Source organism: Rhodamnia argentea, chromosome 1 (assembly GCF_020921035.1).
Source record: "Rhodamnia argentea isolate NSW1041297 chromosome 1, ASM2092103v1, whole genome shotgun sequence".
Taxonomy (NCBI): Eukaryota; Viridiplantae; Streptophyta; class Magnoliopsida; order Myrtales; family Myrtaceae; genus Rhodamnia; species Rhodamnia argentea.
In genome coordinates, this window is record NC_063150.1 from 30,448,714 (window position 1) to 30,468,570 (window position 19,857).

Below are 19,857 nucleotides of genomic sequence, written 5' to 3' on the forward strand. Positions count from 1 at the left end.
CAAGTTATTTTCAATAACAGAATTATTACCAAACATGTCCTAACTGTTCAACGATTTGGACGCCACACTTACTTTCGTAGAATTTTCGCTTAATTATTCATAATAAGTATAGAGTTATCAAACTCCCTATTTTAATGAAGGGGAGAAAAAGTTTTTGTTCGAAAGCCGTATTAAATTTTTAATAGGCAGGTATTCTAATGGTCATGGATCCACTCGGACTATTCTCGTTCCGTAATCAATTTCAATTTGAGTACAAATACACATAATATGATTTTGTATGACAAAAAAAGATACTACTAAGGAGTCACTTTTATGTTTCTTGCGCCTCATTTTTTTCACGAGTTCTTTCGACTATGGTTCATATGCAATCATTCATGATCTTTCGAAAAAACTATATACGGACTGTTAAAACTGTTCAACGTCTTTTTAAGATACTTCAGTAATATCAAAATGCTGAAGCGAAATCGAAAACGAAAAAGAATACTTCTTAAATTAAAAACGACCGCGGACTCGGCAAGCATCGATCTTGTTAGGGTAGCTCGTGATGCTTTAATTTTTGTTCATGCTCATGGCAAAAGCAATGTCATTGCTGTGCAGATTCAGCCCAACGCCCGAACTAGAAATCAACTACCACATATTGATCTTTCCCTTTTTTATTTTAATTATTATTTCGTCGTTGATGCAGCTAAACCAAAATCTGTAAAAAAAAAAAAAAGGGGATTATGGAAAAATATTATAATCAATTATAATAATAAAAATCCCCACGAGGAATCGTCTCTGACATGGGACCTCCAAAGAGGAGAGGACAAAATCAAGCGAAAGGAGGACACGTCGGTACCTGATGTTATGAAGAAAATTAAAATAATAAATAACAACATCATAGCGGCTTCCGATCAAATCTCAAATCTGCTCCGAACTTTATTTTTTATCTTGAAAAAAAAACTCAAAACTTTAGGTTCTGTTCTCCCAAATTTCTTTTTTGTCTCGGAAAACAAAAAAACTCTAAACTTTAGTTGCAGTCGCAAATCTACCTTGAATTTTTTTTTTGTTTAAGAAAAAATTCACAATTTTTTACTCTAACATCAAATTTGCTCCATTAACCCTCTGTCCAAATACCGTCATCATCAGTCGTCCACAATTTTCATATCCTAAAACGGGTTTATTTTGAAAAATTTATTAGGATGGATTTAATATTCATGTGAAAATGCCATGTTGGTCTATACCCATCGCCACTTACTTTGCCAACGTGGGCCTTTTTTATTTTCATGTCGAGACCACTGATTTTTACTGAAAATTTGTGGTTTTTTTTTAAGACAAAATAAAATTCGGGGCATATTTTGAACTGTACATAAAGGTTGAGATTTTTTTTTAAACAAAAAAAGTTCGATATAGATTTGCCATCGATTCTAAAGTTAGGAGCCTTTTTCGAGTCAATAAAAAGCTCGAAGTAAATTGAGTTTTTTAAAAGAAATTAGGCCAAAAATACAGTGACCCTAAAGCCACGTCTCCTTCGTCAGCCCACGGAGTCAAACTTCCACTCTACACGCCATGGTAGAAAAGACGAGCCCGCCGTTCCGAACCAGATTCAATGCCGCAATCGATACGGAAGTCGTGTTTGTATCTGCCGCTTTTTCCACATCAATTCAACATTCTTCTTTCCATAATCAAATCTTGTCTGCTAATTAACTGGAGATTAGGAAGGTTAACCACCCGATTCAACGTGACTTGTATTCTACGGAATTATTTGCCCTGGAAATCTCCTGCTCCATGTCCACCCGAAGCTTTTTCCACTATGGACAAAAGAATGGAGCATCGAGAAAACGGAAGAAATAGACGGGAGTCTAGTTGAACGAGCGGGACATGAAGTTCCACGAGAAGCGAATACGCTCTCCCAACCGCAGATCCGTAAGGTCATTACTTGATTGTCAAGCGAAAGTAATTTGCGATGAATTGTTAAGACCGTCAAATAAGATCTGGTTCCTGAATAGAACGGGTAACCGGCTGATTTTACGCGTAGCAAGTTTGGTCAAACAGAATCGAGACTTGGACTTCGAAACGAATCCATCCTAAAGCCAATCACCCTTGGTGACATTTCGCTAAATGCCCCCCTTTTTTTTTTCTATATATTCTCTCTAAGAGGCCTCTTCAAAATCTTCAAATCCGAAACGCTAAAGCAATCGCGAGACTGGCGTTATTAAGTCGGTTCGAATTTTGTGAAAACATGAGCACTAATAATACCTTTGCAACACAAATTGGGTAAACAATAGTCCGAGTACTTTAAGAAATTTATATTAAAAAAAAGCAGAGAAAGGTCTCGAAGCTATAGAACTAAAAATCTCATGAGCCGAATTAGTGTCAAATCGATTGCGCAATGGATTTAACACTGGAGTTGACTCGGCCGGTTCAATTGTCAAATGCAATTGCCGATTTCAACGGTGAAACTTGGAATTAAATTAGCTCTCTCCAGACGAAAACGGACGAATCCATCATAGGGATAAAAACTCCGAACCGCAACTAGCCAGATCAAATCCGGTCAGCCGCCGAGCGAGGTCGGGACCCACATCAATCTCCTCGTTCAAAAGCACTCTCCACGCGAGAGTAAATTTCTCAATAAATTCTAGAGCCCCCCTCCAGAAATTTTGAACTCACTCGTCACTTTTGGGTGCGTGCACGAAATGAAGAAGAGCCAAAGGAATTCAAACGAGATTAAAACGAAAAGAAGACACGAAAATAATAATAATAATTGACAAAAGTCAGTGCACAGACTTTGCGCCGTTAATTTCTCAAACGCCGTCACCTCAAAGAGCCTTCACCGCCGTCCAGTCCACAACCGAAGTTATCCTTCAAGGATAGAATCGAACTCGACAACGGGGTCGATTAAATTAAAAAAAAAAAAACAGAAAAACGCCCACTAGAAAAGCCGCACTATATATAACCACCACCAACAGAGACAACATTAAAAACTGTTTTTTTTTTTTTCCCTTCCCTTTCTCTCTTTGTCTCTCTTCTTAGCTAGAGGAAAAGGGGCGCGACAAAGAAGAGGGGGAAAAAAAAAATCACGGAAATGCGTCTTTGTTTAGTTTTCTAGAGAGAGAGAGAGGAGGGCGGAGGAGAAGAGGAGAAGGGTTGAAGGGTGTTGAAAGATCTTGTCAGATCGGGCCAGGAGCCGAAGCAAATCGCTCGCATTCCGCCCCCTTTCAGGTCCTCACGAGGTTCTTTCTTTCGGATTTGTATCTAGTTCTTGCAATGTGGGTCAATCTTTGTCTTCCTCTTCTCGTTTTTCTTGTTGGGTTTTATGCACAAGCTGTGGTTTTTTTTTTTTGGATGAGATGGTGTGTTGGGTTTTCTGCTTTGTTATCTTGCTGGGGTTTTGTTTTGGGTGGTTTAATTAATGGTGCATGCGAAATGTGCTTGAAAATGAGATTTTTTGGTGCTCTTTCTGTGTCTATCCGTCTGGGGTTTCTTTCAGTGGATCCTCCCACTGCTCAAATTTGTTTTTTTTTTTTTCTCTACTTCTCTCTTTGGGGCCTGCTGATTTTACTTGCTTAAGATTTTTCATTTTTTCTTTCATTGGAGCAAGATTTTCTCTTGAGGGCTAATTTTCAGCTTGTTTGGCGCATCTTCTGCGCTCCCGTTTGATTTTTGTTCCCTCTCTGCTCGAGCAGATGAAACGCTGACAAAGCTATTCTGTGTGTGCTTGAAAATTGTCTGGCATTTCTAGTTTTCCCCAGTTTTCCAAAGCCTGCCCCTGTTTCTAACATCTTTTTCTGTCCCAAAATTTGATTCTTGATCCTACTTAGGAGCATCTTTTTTCTTTGCTGTTGTTTGATTTAGTCACGGAATTACCAGGTGATATTTGCACATGCTTAAGATTTTTGTCGCGGGTGGTGGAGCGCTGAATACCTTCTTTGTGGTTAAGGTCGAAGCTCAGTCAACAATAGGAGAGGAATTTTCAACGCTCTGCTTTTGAACTAGCTTTGTGGTGTGAAAATGACTTTCGGCCATTTAAGTAGAATAGGCAGTTAGCACGCTCCGTCTTCTCTGTGTTTGTCTGCCCTCGTGCTCGGGTTGTTTCCCTTTTCGTTTGCGTGCTATCCAAAATTTGTTTAGCCCTTCGGGAGCTCCATCACCGCCTTTCCAACGTTAGATTTGCGGTGATCCATGGTTTAAGAGAGTTGTCTGCGTGAGAAGTACAAGGTTTTCTCTTTTTTTTGGCTCTGTCTTGGTGAGCTTTGACCGTAACTTGTGAAGGGAGAAAAGGTGTTCTGGGTCAGCTTCTCTTATGGAAGGATTAGCTTTGCTTGTGGAAGGAACTAGGTAAACACGATCAAGAACAGTTTAAATACTTGGGATGTAACTTGTTGTCGAGCATGATATACAGAGTTGTTCTTCTGGGTTCTTCTGGGTTGATTTCTTTCTTTTGCCCTTTGCTGTTTCTTTATTTCTGGTTTGTAAGAATGATGCATATAAATAGATCAAATGAATTCTTTTACCTTTTGCTGGTTGCTATGTCGCCTTTCCTTTTCTTAACTTTCTATTCTGCTGCTTCTAATCTTACCATGCAGTGCCATGGGGAGGGAACTCAAAGATGTGGAGTTGGACAAGAAGGTAAATGGCCTCGCCATGATCGCAAACGGCGCTTCTTTCGAGAAAGTCCATGTTGCCCCCAGAATCGCAGAAGACAGTATTGACAAGGAGTTTGAGGTGAAGGAGTGCACGATAGAAAGTTCGGCAACCGAAGAATGTCAAGAGAAGCAAGAGGTGCTGGGTGTCAAGAGCACGAACTTCAACGGTGGCGTGGCCGATGAAAAGAATGAGAGGCTAGAGGATCAGAAGCTGAGTAGCAACAAAAAGTTGAATTCTCCTGTGACGACATCCGGTGCCAACGGGCGCATGAATCATACCGTTCCCCAACCATTCAGGCTGGCTACTGAAAAGCGGAATACCTGTGTAGCGCGACATGTCGGAGCTGAATCTCCTGTCAGTGTGAACTCGCCGAATGCTAATAATGCGAATTCCCCTTCCAGAAGTCCACAGGTAATTCTTGAGCGAAGTTATCTGCTTTTCATCTCTGCTCTGTAGAAGCTAACTTATGGTTTGCCGGTAGTAAGGCAGTCTTTTATGTTGAAGGTAGGCATAAAGAACAATGGTCTGAGCCATACAAAAAGTCCCGAGACACCCTCCATGCTCCAAGTAGATACCTGTGAAGAGAACTCTTTTTAACTGTATACTCCTGATAGATGATAATTTATGTTGTTTATGTTCTGGAATGAAGAGATTGTGGGTGTGTCAAATGGAGCACTAAAAGCGTGCTTAGTTTGGCATCATTCTATCCTCTTAGTTAGCATGCCGCTTTCCTTGCAAGCACGGATATATGCTTTAGTCGACGAATCATGAATTTTCTTAGAACTATTCGGTCTAACCACAATTCCTTCTTCTTCGGGTCATCCAGCCTAGCACACCTCCAATTTCAAGGAAGCCACTGCAATCTAGTAATAAGCATCAAGATGACGACGACAATTGGTCTGTCGCTTCCTCGTATCCTTTATGAACGGTATACTGATCGTCCAATAAAAGGAATGGCCAATATTTATTATTATTGGTATCAACTCAGTTGTCCTTAATTTTGCATAGAGCTGCTGTATCTGTGCGAACAGTAAGATCAGGTAAAGCCAAGATAACTGTTGGTTCAGCTCCAACATTTAGGTCCAGTGAACGTGCTGAGAGAAGGAAGGAGGTAAGTTTCACGACAACTGTAATTTTCCTTTCAATGGCATCTGTTTCCACATCCATTTTCTTTTCACCTATCCATTGCATGTTTTTCCATTTAGTTTTACATGAAATTGGAGGAAAAACACCGGGCTCTGGAGGCAGAGAAAAGTCAATGCGAAGCAAGGAACAAGGCATGTTCTTTTTCCGTACCTCTTGTTTTTGCTTGTGCATTTGTTCCAACTTTGCTCATGTCCTCTTCATTCCAACAATTAACTTCAATTCAAACTCATTAAGAAACGGTTGATTAACTAATCTGATTTGTCCTTTGTATGATGAATTTTCAGGAAGAGCAAGAGGCAGCTATCAAGCAGCTCAGGAAGAGCATGGTTGTTAGAGCCAATCCAGTGCCAACCTTCTATTATGAAGGGCCTCCTCCAAAAACTGAGCTTAAGAAGGTAATATGATGGGTACTTATTTCAGTTAGTGTGGGAGAACTGTTATGACAAAAGTTGTGATTCTGGTAGGCATAGCTGCATAGACTGTTGGTGATGTTCACCAGATATTCCTGTTTCAGTTATAGGTGTGTAACAGGACTCCTGATGTTTGAGCCTAGCCAGATATGAAATAGTGTGGATCTCTCTCTCTCTCCACCATACACACGTGCGCACGCTTGTCAGTTGATTATAGCAAATTAGGATAAGAAGCCTTTTGGGGAATCTCTTGAATACTCTTAAGAGTACCGCGGGACTGCTTTCATTTACTAATGAAAACCAACTAGCTCATTTACCGCTTGTCCAATTACTTCTTTATTGTCTATTTGGGTCATTATCTGATGACTTTCTCTGACCTGAACTTCAACTTGAGCTGGGTCCTGTTATTTAGATTCATTCTTTAATTTCCATTTGAGTTTTGGTGCCAGCTCTCATTAAAAGGATGGTTATATGTATTACAGCTGCCACTCACTCGGCCAAAGTCACCAAAATTTGGCCGAAGAAAGAGCTGCAGCGATGCAGTTAGCTCTGCACAAGAGGAAAAGGGCAAAGCCTGTGCCCGGGCAGTCCGCCACAGCATTGGCAGTTGCAAACAGGAACCCAGCTCCGTCAATAGTCCCAAAACTCCAAAAACTAAGAATCAAGCGGGGATTCGACGTGGTAACACCGCAGCTAAAGTCAGAGAGCAGCCACATGAAGAAGAGACAGCGAACCCAACTTCAGCTCCTTATAATATCCTGGAGCAAACAATTACCGATGTCGCAGTCCAATCGTGAGCGAAGCGTTTTTTCTCTCTTACATCTAACTTCAGTTGGGAAAATGAAGCGGACTACTCTGAGTGTCTCGGTGCTGTTTAGGGCTTTTGCAAGGAAAATAGCCTGTTTTCTTGTCATCTGAAGACAGCTTATTTGTTGTGGTGAGTTTGTATATGTTTATTTAACTTTGTCGCATCAATGTTGTTGTCGTCGAGGAAAAAGGAACTTGTTATATCATTACATATTCGGAGAGTTGGTGCCTTTCATGAACAACTGTACTAGTAACTAGTGTTTCTGGGGAAAAGAACTTGACTCTGTTTGTTGTGTAGTTATAGAAATTATATATTTTGTCCTTTCCTTTTGATGAAACTAGTTGTGTCATGTTGCCTGTTGTGTCTGGAATGTCGAGGGAAGAGAATGAAGCTTCTTTTGCCACTGTCATGATATGAGCAAGTTACTTTGTTGTGAAATGCCCGGTACAATGGCATCTTTTAAGGTGAAAGGAAAGCTCAGGAGTTGCTCGTGGAAGCACTTGGGAGCAAGAGCAAAGGCTGGATAAGATGAACATTCTTGAATCAGGCGTTCGGCGATGTGCTCCGGATTGTGTAAGTCCAGATCAGGTGGTCTTCGCGGGTGGATGAAAATAATCCCATCTAGGTAGATGTTGAAGTCTGTTGCAACTAAAAGAATCTCCTTTTTCTTTCTAAGAAGCAAGCAAATATCAGCATCTTGCTATGGCTCTGTTCTTGTTCGAGATGATCACTAGCACGGTGGTCGCCTCGCCCGACGTGGATGCTCTCCCTTTGTGCGGCATTGGCGGCTGCGACAGCAAATGCAATAACCCCAACGGTGGTCGACAGCCACCAATCGCTATCTATGGCTGACAAACTTATGGTTTATCGGGTTTCTGTCCAAGTTTTTTTTTTGGGGTGGGGTCGAAGTTTCTGTCTAAGTTGGAACGTGGAAAATTGTAGGAGTTACGACGGGGTCGCGAAGAACGAAAAGAAGGTAATAAGAAAGAAGGATAAATAAACTCATCTACCAGACAAAAGCCTCTTGAAGAGTACTGAAGTCTCTCAAAGCGAGTCAAATAAACGGCTTTTGTTTTCGTCTCATTTGATGCTTAAATATGCTAAAGAGTGTCAATTTTCTAGGATGATTGGTTCTCGATTCGGTATAGTTTTTCTCAAGAATCGGGAGCTGGACTAGTGGTCCCGGAGTCTCAATTTTTGAAACCGCCGGCAAACTTCACACTTCATTCATGCATCCTAACAAGTACAATGTATATCTGAAAAAGTCGAGCCCCAATCGAAAGACAAAAAAGCAACAGCTCCAAGAGCACAAGCAGCTGAAGATTACCAACTAAGAAGCAAGAACAGAGCGAGCATGATCATTACGAAGAACGAGACATGAAGGGTTAAGCAAAAATCGCTCGAAGAGACGGATTGTCACCCTATGAAACTGCGAACGGAGAACCAGACCATTAGTTTAGGCAATTTTCGATTCGGTTGGTCCGACTTGCTCGCCCCGATAATTTACCGGTGATTTCCTGGGATCAGGAAGATGACCCAATTTCGCTAAGTTTGGAGGGCAAAAGGGGCATTCGCGAAAATGGATCCATTCTCATCTTCCCGCAATGGACTCTCTGCCAAAATCATCATCCGAGAAAAGCAGAGAACGGGAGAGATAAGCATTAGCTCGGTCCACTCTGCATTCCAAAAGTCATGACCACTACACTCTTCCCGTCCATCGTCTCCAGTCCATTCCTCCTCCAACCCCTCAACCTCACCAAACCTACAAGTCGCTCTCTCTCTTCTAAGCCCTTCATACTCTGCACTTCCCAGAACAAGCCCGGTACAAGTTCCAAGAAGCATTCCATGAATAACAGCAGACCCACATCCAAGAACCGCGGGAAATCATCTTACGGGACGTCCAGGAGGTCCATCCTCAAGAAGACGTTCAATCAAGAGCAGGTGGATTTCACTGCTCCAATACCTGATGACCCCATTGTCGGAATCATAGGAGGAGGCATGTCTGGATTGATTTGTGCCCTGAATTTGGAGAAGAAAGGGATCAAGTCCACGGTTTTCGACACGGTCGGTTAGTTTTTTCCTCAATCCTTGGAGTTTCGTCCTAATCTTACGCGGCGACAAGCTAAAGTTCCATACTTTTGTATTACCTGAAATTTATGTGCTATAGTTTTTGTTTTTGCTCTTGCAACTCAACAATGAAATATAAGTTTCAAACGCTTGACTCTGCTTAACAAATACGTTTGTCTTAGAAGGATATAACCGTGGATGATAACTTTCGTTAGGATACATGGTCCAGAGGTTTAATGGTAATGTTGTTGCTCTAGGGAATTCATGGTCTGGGAGGAAGAATGGGAACTAGAGTGATAGAACCTCAGCATCTGATATTTGACCACGCGGCACAGTTTTTTTCAGTGAGCGATGCTCGTTTTGCCGAGATTGTTAATGTTTGGCGGGAAAAAGGCCTGGTCGGAGAGTGGCTGGGTACTGTTGGGGAGCTTGAAGCTGGTGGTCAGTTTGTTCCTCTTCCTTCTTCTCCACCAAGATATATCGGTGTGGATGGAATGCGGCCTCTAGCTGACTCATTGTTGTCAGAGGTAACTCATGTAACATTATACATATGCTCGTGTCTCTCAATTTCCGCTGTTGTTGGTGCATTATTAAAAAATATCATCTTGTTAGGAACTTGATACCTCACTAAGATGTCGAGGTGCAATCTAGGCTAAGTTTGAGAGCTATTTCATGGAGTTAATTGAATTTGACAGTGGTGGTGCTTCAATTAAGCTTTGCTCTATATATTTGGTAGTTAACAATGCTCCAATTACTTTTTTGGGAGTGGTATTGCTAAGATATCTAGAAATGAGTTTCCATGATTTGCTGAGCAATGACTGGACATTTGACTCTGCAGTCTCATTGGTGATAAATTGTGGAAGAATTAAATCCATCTTCTGAGGAATTTGGCATGAACTTTCCTGGCCATATTTCCGGCCTTTTCCTTTCCTTGAGAGTTTTCTGGGCTAACCAGCTAAAGTTTAAAATGTCATGCAGACATCTATGGTAAATGTGGTGAGACCTTGCTGGATAAGCAAACTGGAGCCTTTTAATGGAATGTGGCATTTGAGTGAGAATGGAAAGCATTGTGGGCAGTTTAATGCTATAGTTATAGCACATAATGGTAAGCTTTAGTGTCTTTTTAAATAGCTGATTTTAAGGAATTAGTAAGTACCATTTCTGAGTTGATTTTCATGATCCAGCAAAAATATAATGCACACTTACTTGGTCAGCAATAATTTTCACTTATTAGTATTGAAACTGATGTGGTCATTCATCATAGTCTCCGTATTTGGAAAACTGCTATAGGATCAAGTCTGTGCTTTTGTTGACGTTATGCTATGTACTGGAATCTGTGAGATGATGATGATTCATAGTTTTATTTTATCCTCTCTGATGGCCATTGTCTCTTGGATTCATAAAAATTGTGTAGAGGAGGATACGCCTGGCTCTAAACACTGTCAGATTATTCTCTGTCAACTACTCGTGCATGTTATAGAGCTACAATTGAAGTGTTTGGAAGAAAAGGAATACTTTCTCTTGCTTATGGTGATAAATTCTCTGGCAAACAGGCAAATGTGCAAATCGTCTGCTAGCTTCCTCAGGGTTGCCGTTAATTGCTAGGCAAATGAAGGTACTTGAGTCAAATCATGTGGTGAAATTGAGGTTCTTGAGCTTTTATACTTAATGAAATGGCTGGTCCATTGAGTTAGTGCTTCATGTAGCCTTCTTTTACTGCAGAGACTGGAACTTAGTTCTATATGGGCTCTCCTTGCAGCATTTGAGGATCCACTTCCTATTCCAAGTAACACAGCCACTCCACCTTTTGAAGGGGCTTTTGTGAAAGGTGTTGACTCCATCTCATGGATGGCCAATAATTCTAGAAAACTTGTGAGATCTCCCGATAATGGCCCACACTGTTGGACCTTTTTCAGCACAGCGGCTTATGGGAAACGAAACAAGGTCCCACAGGTTGGTTATGACTTGTATATCTGAGTGGAGGGAGTTATCACGTCTTAAATAGTCGATCTGTGTCACTTTATATTTCACTTACTGCTGGTCCAAATAACTGTTGGCTGTGTTCGTTCCATAGGGAACGTACTGGCCACTAATAGATACCACAGAAAATGATATGGATGCCGGTGCCAGAAATGCTTGTCAATTAACTCGGAGTTATTGAATTGCTATAGACCATTCAGCCTGAAAAAATTAATGTGGGCTTGATATTAAACTGCACCGCTTCATCTATTAAGGATGCTTGTTTGACTCAATGCGAAACTTGTGTATCGCATAGGAAAATATCCCAGTTGCCACTGCTGAGAAGGTGAAAGCGGGTATGCTTGCTGGTGTTGAACAAGCTCTTGGACTGCCAGAAGGATCGCTTCCTACACCAATTTATACCCGCGTCCAGCTCTGGTGAGTAAATTACTTGCTGTTTCAACTTCTACTCGCAATAGCATGAAAGAAGTTCAATACGAGGGCAAAAAGACAGTGTGACCTGTATATCCGGTTAAATTATATGGTGTCCTGTCTTTTGAACAACCTGGATTTCCGACATTATCACCATTGGACCTATATCAGTTGTGCCTATCACTTCTCTAGTGATAGAGAGAGTTTCTCACTGCAAACTATTGGGCTGTTCCATCAATTGTGAAATTTCCATGATTGATCCATCAAAATGAGAACCTGGCAGCATCATGATGTGGTTTTAGATATTCTTACACACTAGAGATCGCTTTGTAAGCAAGATAATCAGGTATGCAGGCTAGGCTATATCTCCTATCTTTGAAGCTTCTACTTATATTGGTAATGATTTTTAACAGCATACATCATCTGGTACAGGGGTGCTGCACTGCCTACGAACAGCCCCAGGATCCCCTGCATCTTTGACCCTCGTGGAAGAGCTGGGATATGCGGTGATTGGCTACTGGGTTCTAGCCTAGAGTCAGCAGCTCTAAGCGGAATGGCTCTTGCTAATCATGTATGTGTTTTGGAGTCCTGCTTTTACCTTTTAACTTCTCTGGAATTTTCTCTCACAGGATTCTTGATTTCCAGTTCCAGTATACATTTATTTAACTGTGTGCTGTAAGATAATTTTCTCTCCTGTTAGTCTATTGGGTTTGTTTTGTCTTCCAATAGAAATGAAATCTTAATCTTCTGTGCAGATAATGTTAATTGCTATACTTTGACATGCAGATTGGTGACTACTTTCAAGGTGGTGGAGCTCCGCCCGAGGAGTTTGCAGTTGGGTTACACCATGAGTTTCGACAACTAGAAGGTCGTGACATTGGACAATTTCCTGGATTGGACTCAGAAATGCAAAAGGATGATATTCAGAATTATCAGCTTACTGCATGAAAATGGGAATAAGATGTGGTGAGTCTTCACTGCTGTCTTTGCACTCATAATCCCGGAAGCCAAACTTACTTGCATATGCTGTCCGATGTCTATTCTGTGCTTGTCTCATGCGTTAAGTGAACATCGTCAGATCTCACAAATCCAGTAAATTCTTGTGCAGTAGTAATGCTCGAGGACGGTCAGCCAACATTCACAAATGGCGATATCAAGGGCCAAAATTTGATATCCACTGTAACCAATACATTAGCTCTCGCTAACGTGTGTGGATTCCCATTGCAAGCGTCATTTCGTGTTTTCCCAGTTCTCTATCTTGAATGCGACAGTGATTCAAAAAATTTTTTATGGCTAACTGATGTGGTAATTGTGCCGGTTTCATCTTAAACTTACGTCTGCCTGTAACCTGTATCATTCTTTTCTGGAGTTAGGTTGTTTGGCAATCTGGTAGTATGAAGGATGATACCGCGCTGGTGCGACATCAAAGTCAATCCTCTCTCAAGAAGCTTCTTACAAAGAGTATTTACTTTGACACTGTTCTCCTGTCAAAAAGGATAATTTGCTTGCATTAACATTGACCGTGGTCCGTCTTTTGTTCCACTTTGCAGGACTTGGGTGACTCGTAATAACCGGATTCGCTTGAGATTGTCTCTGGGTCAGGCTTCGCCAGAATTACATGTCCAATCTGATCATGCCGGGCTCTTCCAATCGGTGTAATTGAATAGACTAGCAAAATGTTTACTAGGACGCCATCCACAATCAAACGTGCAAAAACGCTATAGTTCATGGGGTTCGGTTTGTGAAAGGTAAACAAAAGGGTTGTGCTAGAGCCGGCCTCAGTTGCGTGAACATGCTCATCACTCGTCAAGGGATGAAGGTAAAAAAAAATCCAGTTCAATCGCTTTTGCTTGACTGTTAGTCCAACTTTTTCTCTTCTGAAGAGGAAATGTGTGAATAAAGACCCCGATGACGATCCAAGTTACAGCCTTCCAGGCGACGATCGAGTTTCTTTTAGCTTCCCGGGCATCGTTTTTCCCGTTTGATATCATTTCTAACGAAGAACCCACATGGAAACGACGCAGGATTCGCCATGAGTCTGCATATTACATTGTCCACTGTTTTACGCACTACCCTAATCCGACCCATTTGAATTCCTTGGCGGTTTCCAATGTTCGAAATGAAATAACAGCGCTTCAAAAGGAGATGACCTTTTCCAAAAAAGCAATTTCTGGCTCCAAGTTCAAAACGACAGCGTCTACGAAAAAGTTTCTATTTCGCCCCTCTTTTCCGCCGTAGAATTAGATGCCAAAGCGACGATTCCTTCGTTTCTACGGTTGCAGAAACTGCTACAGAAGGGGGAGAAGAGTACCGATACAGACGAACCATACGCGTGGACCCAGTTCTGTTCGGTCCACGAGAGACCAATACACCATTTCGCTCTCATCATCGGAATCTTCAGTTCTATTTTGCATCGCCAATGATCACAGAATAGTTAGCGTTCGACGAGGAAGATAGAACGCCAGACCCAGATGAAAGAAACCGCCATTGGAGCACCACATAAGTTCAGAGCTTTCCATTTCCCCACTATCAAACACAACCATCTAATAATCTCCGCCTTAGAAATCTTACATAGAAACATGCACTAACAAGAATAGAGTTAGCACAATTCGAAAGCCAAGAGGAAAAAAAACAAGAAAAGAAAAGGGCTATGTCAAAGGCTGCCAAACCATCTCCTATACACAACCGAACCCTCCCCTCTAAAATCCACCACCCCCTACGCTAGTGACGAACACAACACCGGCTCACTTCTTCGCCTTCTTCACCGGCGTCTTCACGCTCTTCGGCTTCTTCACTGGCGTCTTCTTCAGCTTCGCGACGGCCACCTTCTTCACAGCTTTCTTCCCAGGCGTCGCCTTCGCAGAGGTCTTCCCCGCCTTCGCCGCGGGCTTCAACTTGGGCTTCTCAGCCGCCTTTCTCTTCACACCAACCGCGGCTTTCGGCTTCGCGGCCGTTTTGGGCTTGGCGGCGGTAGCCGCCTTCACCTTGGGAGCCACCTTCGGCTTCGCAACAGTCTTCGGCTTGGCAGCAGCCGGCTTCGCCTTGGGCTTGGCCGAGGCGGCGGGGGCCGGCTTGGCCGCGGCGGTGAGCTTGAACGAGTTCTTGACCTTGACAAGCTTGCCGGAGGCGACGAGCCGCCTCAGCTGGACCAGCAGGAGCTTCCTGAAATTGGCCGGCAACTTCTTGTGCTTCTCCTCGACGAACTTCTGGATGGCGTACTGGCTCGAGCCGGTCCGCTCCTTCAACGTCACGATCGCATCCGTTATCATCTGCAACAACAACCACCACCACCGCACGAACAAACAAAAAATCGCGAATCAGCCACGAAATGCGGAGAAAAAAAATCAGGGCTTGCAAACGACCCAGAACTTCGCATACATCGAAGAATGGAGGGTGAGAGGATGGGGATCGAGCCTTCTTCGCGGTCACGGCAGCCATCGGAGCGTAGAGAGAGAGAGAGCGAGCTTGCTTATGCGTGACTGTAGCCCGAGAAAGAGAGAGATGGCAAGTTTTGAAAGAGAAAGGCTGAAGAGGAGCGAGTTTATATAGTAGGAGAGAGAATGGAACGGAGAGATCTGATTGGCGGAGGGGAGAGTGACATGGATCGAGGGTCGAGGCCGTGTCCGGGTTTGAATACGGTCCGTTGGATGCGAGGGCTTATCTACGGTTGGAAACGTCGTTTCGCCGTTAAGCGACGGATTAGCGTCTCCCCTTCCTTTGGATAGCGGCAAGAGTCGGGGGGAGGCGTTGGGTTTTTCGGGGTTGTGTTTTTGGCTTGATTTGGCATGAGTGAAGGGTGGAGATGGACTGGATGGATTTTAGTGAAGCTTTAATGGTGGGATAGCTTGAGATGTGTGCTTTGTGATGGTGCGTCTTGCATGGTGATTAAGGTTGGGATGGATGGGGAAAATCGATTGTGAAGACGATGGGGTTCGCCGGAGCAGGGCGTGATCTTCTTCGTATCGGTTTTTCTCTCGATGTGTCGTTATGATTCCTGAATGAGGCTGAGGTCGTCGTCTCCTGTGAAGTTGGGAATGATGATCCAAGCCGACATGATGGGATTGGAGAATTTATGATCGATCCGCATTAAACATGTGTCGAGAAGATGCAACAACTAACATTTCGTGCTCCGAACTCCTGGGAATGAAGTCGAATGGGACACTGTGGAGTGGGTCGATGTTGAAGCGATTATTATTGATGAGAATCAAGTCCTTGGCTACAGGTTTAATGAGATGTCCCGAAACCGATGAGCATTTTTGTTATAAGAAAAGACAATGAATGCCTTGAAGGAAAGAATCTCTCTTTCGAACTCGGCATAACTGGATGCGATTGGGATGTCGACAATTTATTGAACACCTGTTTATCTCCATAACTCAAAGTTTGGCTTCTCGGATCTGTCGTAACAATATCGGTTAACTTAATACGTCAACAAGAATCGCTTCTGCATGATGTTAGAAAACATATGCGCTGTTATACTAGGCATGTTTAGAAGAAATGATCTCGAACAATATGAATGCAATTTATGGTACATGCTACCGGTCAATCGAACCCAGCTACCTAGCAATGCCACTCGATTGGAGGGGAAACGAACCATAGATGTAATATGTCACGAGACGAAGGAACTAGGCAATGTGTTGGTAGGAATTCGTAGAAATCGAGGATAGATGCCTCTTCTCTTTCACAATACAAATGGAGTGTTACCAAATCAAAGATGATCAAAATGCCTCCAATTTGTTGAACAATTGTTTTGTTTTCAAGTGTCGACTGCTCTTCATCTTTTCAAATCAAGAAAAATGACAATTTTGAAACACTAATCACAAAGAGAATAACACGCCACGTATAGAATGCAATCAAATCCTAAATCTTTGCAAGGTAAAAGTGTAGTCAAGCCATAATGATTATGATTAATCAAGCACACATCGACCGATACAAACATAAAGATTGACCCTAGCTATGGAAATAAAGATCGACCGTTTACGTTTTCAGATTTGAAACGACAATGACATAACACACCTAGTACAAATGGCATCGGCTAATCACGACCTAAATAAAACGCGGCTACGCAGTTGATCTCCAATCTCCTCTAAATGTTGAAATTTGAGAGCTCATCATGCCTCATCATGAAAGCCAAACGTAAATCAGATTTGTTTGTTTTACGGATTTTTTGTTTATTTGTTTGACTGGAATACGAAATATCTTTCACTGAATTTTGTTATTCGGTTTTTATTAAGAGAAGACGGTTCTATCACAATTTCAATGGGTGTGTTCATACTTCCCATTGATAGAAAATCATGGAATCTTGCGATATTAGAGGGCTTTTATAGTTTGAGCCCGTATTTTTTCAATGATGGTTTGGGTTTGGACCCATAAATAACTACCGCTTTATATAATCTTTTTCTATTGTAATTAAGTGATGTAACGGAGAGATGCGATGTACTAATTACAGTAGAATTCTCTGCCGAACGTAGCCCCAATTTAATTGTGAACCACGATAAAACCTTACGTCTCAATTTTTTTTTCTCAATTTTATGCTTTACTTCGTTGTAATTGTGCGCCGAATCCTAGCAAATTTCGAATAGCAGTGGTATCAATAGAACACAAAGAATAGATATGCTTCAATAGATTTTAATCAATGATGAAATCCGATGACATAAAAAGTTTTGTTGAAATTTAATCGGCAATAAATTGCGATGACACGAAGATACAATGCTGAAATTTAATCGACAACGAGATATCCGAAACTAAGACTAAAGTACTAAAGTATGAAAATTAACTGATTTGCAATGTCGATGACTTCACTCCAATAAGCTAATATTTTCTAAGTTTAAATAGATGAAAATATAGTTATTCATCGGTTACACGTCGGTATCGATAACTTCGTCCCAAATAATTGGTAGTTTAGTCTCCAAAACCATTGATACTCATCAGTTACACATTGGTGTTGATGTCGATGACTTTCGTTGGTCACCAAACATTTTTTGGTGTCAACATTTTTAAAAGCATTTTCCTCATTCTTTGATGTTTGAAATATTCGGGAAAACTAGTCAACAAATTTTTTTCTCATAAGGAACCGAACAAACCTAAGGTTAAATGCAGGAAAATGGTTTCCTTCTTAAAACATTCAAAATGAATTTTCAAAATATCAGAACTTTGGTGTGGAAATGACACACCGTGCATGGGAATCACGAAGTCGAGCATGGGAATCACGACACCCCGTGCTTAGGTCTTCGGCGGTCAAGCTCCATCCCAGAGAGCGGGCTCGAGAACTCGATGCCTTTGCCCGAGTAGCCGGCTGCCTGAGTTATTGGCTTCTAAGCCGTCGTGACCTAAAATTCGGAAAATTCCAGATTAATGAATTATCAGGTTAATTAAATTAATTAACCTAATTCGGACTTTCTCAAGTGTTGCCAAATCGCAACTTAGGTTCATTTCATGCAAAATTTATTCAATTTGGAGCCGTCGCTAATAGTTTTCTGGGTATGCCAATTAGCACCTAAGTAAATTAGTGGGAGAACTAAATTATGTTTACGAACCGGAGAAAAAGAGTCCGGGAACTTGGTTTCATTGATTAAAAAAATTAATGCCTTTTCGATATCAATTTTTGTGAAGACCTCTTTAAATTGATGATGTGAATTAAATGATTTTCTTTAGAAAAATGCAATGCAAATGGCCATATGACATACGGAAAAATAATGATATTTTTTTGTGTTTTCAGAATAAATTAAAGCAAAGAAATAATGAACAAAAATTAAACAAATATGTCCATAATATAAATTACATTCCGAAAAATTTCAATTTTTATCCGTAACGTATTGTTATATTCGAGTCATGAATCGATATAGTATATAATTTCATCGTCCCATTCCAAGAAGGGCGGAATAAAAAATTCTCTACGAAATTATCGGCCAATTCCATCCAGATCTAGATTAAGGTATGTAATTTCGATGCGGGCACAATCGTACTTTGAGATTCAAGTTGGATGTTGCCCTTTTTACACATGAGGGTCAAGGTACATAGGGGAGCATATATTATGAGCATATTTGTATATAATTGTGCAAACTTTATAACAAAGCAAGACAATCACATAAAAATAAACAAATATGACAAATGATATGCAATCATCAGACGAGAAGTAAAAATTAACCACCAATATTCATAAATTTTGAAAATTATATGGGGCAACCCCAATTTATGTGGGGCCACATTCCCATCGGCCAAGATTCAATCTTTTTAAATTTAGGAAATTATCTCTTAGGATTTTCAAAGTATTTTCAGATAATCCCCAAATTTAGAAAGATATTATCCATCCAATGCAATCATAGCCATAACATAAAGATAAAGCCAAATAACCACATGGATAATGTAATTCAACCAACCAAATATGTAAGAGGTGATTATCAAAACAAGAATCATCCACAATAAGCAAATTTCGGCCATAAAGGGAGAGAATGCCGAAAATCAAGGTCCAATTCACCAAAAATTCATATCCTTTTCAATTAATCCAATTTGATCTTTAGAAAAAAAAATTGCCAAACAATTTACAATTGTCAAAAAAGATGTTTTTCAATCAAATTCCACCAATTCTGAAAAATATCATAAAATTCAACCAATTTCATCTACCAAATCGAATCAAAGCGGGGTTGAACGGCGAAGGGCAATGGGGTCCGGCCTGGATGATGTGCCGCACGAGCTAGGGGTACTTCGGCTTTGTGTGAGAAAGAAATTTCTCGACCTTAGGGAAGCTCTCGAACTCGGGGAAGCTCTCGAATTCCTTGAATGCTGTAAACTTCCTCTCAATTTTCTGAATAGAATGTGCATGAGAATGTCTGTCTATTAACCCTAGGCCTAAGGTTGCTTATATAGAGTGAGGTTCGCTAATCCTAGTAGGAGTAGGATTTGTTTTTGACCTTAGGATTAGGAAATCTAGCTAGAGTAGGATTAGATATGGACCGTTGGATTTCAATAGTCGGAATCTATTAAAACTCTAATTCGTATCTAAGGTAGGACTCTTAATTTAAATAAATTCTGATTTAATTCGAACTTTAAGAGTCCAAATCCCCTAAAACTCCTGCAAATTTCGGCCAAACAAGGGATCTATGGGTTGGTCGAATTTTCTAGCTTCTTGTGGGCTTAATTGCGTAATTCTGAGCCTAATTCGGGCTTTAATTAATTAAATGGATAATTTATTAAAGGTCTCAAATATTTAAATGGCCAAAAATGGGCTGAATTAGATTTGAAAATTAGGTCCAGCCCCCATAAGAAATTCGGCACACCCACATCTAAGCCTTTGTTGAATTTTCCAATTAAATTATGGGCTCACTACACATTTTTGGGCTTAATTAAGGCCTTTTTTGAATAATAGATAGTTAATTAAAAGCCTTTACAACTTGAATGAGTTGATTTGAGCTA

General features: G+C 41.2%; 3 protein-coding genes across 7 annotated transcripts; 2 read left to right on the forward strand and 1 right to left on the reverse strand.

Annotated features, from left to right (window-relative positions):
- Positions 1 to 2,979: 2,979 nt before the first annotated feature.
- Positions 2,980 to 7,343, forward strand: LOC115743947 (protein WVD2-like 2). Of its 4 annotated transcripts, none has more exons than XM_030678977.2 (7): positions 2,980 to 3,212; positions 4,566 to 5,037; positions 5,453 to 5,538; positions 5,635 to 5,737; positions 5,832 to 5,903; positions 6,057 to 6,167; positions 6,665 to 7,343. In XM_030678977.2, the coding sequence occupies exons 2-7, from the start codon at positions 4,570 to 4,572 to the stop codon at positions 6,977 to 6,979; spliced, it is 1,155 nt and encodes a 384-aa protein (XP_030534837.1). In that variant the 5' UTR covers positions 2,980 to 3,212; positions 4,566 to 4,569; the 3' UTR covers positions 6,980 to 7,343. The 4 variants fall into 4 exon arrangements, with proteins under 4 accessions (XP_030534837.1, XP_030534836.1, XP_048129296.1 ...); XM_030678976.2 differs by having other exon boundaries at positions 2,981 to 3,201; XM_048273339.1 differs by lacking the exon at positions 2,980 to 3,212 and adding an exon at positions 3,963 to 4,317.
- Positions 7,344 to 8,515: 1,172 nt separating this feature from the next.
- On the forward strand, positions 8,516 to 13,239 carry LOC115743946 (renalase). The gene is made up of 10 exons (XM_048271360.1): positions 8,516 to 9,054; positions 9,315 to 9,584; positions 10,036 to 10,162; positions 10,611 to 10,672; positions 10,780 to 11,010; positions 11,333 to 11,454; positions 11,881 to 12,019; positions 12,235 to 12,414; positions 12,822 to 12,909; positions 12,999 to 13,239. Exons 1-8 carry the CDS (start codon positions 8,683 to 8,685, stop codon positions 12,394 to 12,396), a joined length of 1,485 nt encoding a protein of 494 aa, XP_048127317.1. The 5' UTR covers positions 8,516 to 8,682; the 3' UTR covers positions 12,397 to 12,414; positions 12,822 to 12,909; positions 12,999 to 13,239.
- Positions 13,240 to 13,979: 740 nt separating this feature from the next.
- Positions 13,980 to 14,973, reverse strand: LOC115743998 (histone H1-like). 2 transcript variants are annotated; one of them, XM_030679063.2, is made up of 3 exons: positions 14,827 to 14,973; positions 14,469 to 14,717; positions 13,980 to 14,438 (listed from the first exon to the last, which is right to left on the reverse strand). In XM_030679063.2, exons 1-3 carry the CDS (start codon positions 14,884 to 14,886, stop codon positions 14,193 to 14,195), a joined length of 555 nt encoding a protein of 184 aa, XP_030534923.1. In that variant the 5' UTR covers positions 14,887 to 14,973; the 3' UTR covers positions 13,980 to 14,192. The 2 variants fall into 2 exon arrangements, with proteins under 2 accessions (XP_030534923.1, XP_030534924.1); XM_030679064.2 differs by having other exon boundaries at positions 13,980 to 14,717.
- Between the last annotated feature and the right edge of the window lie 4,884 nt (positions 14,974 to 19,857).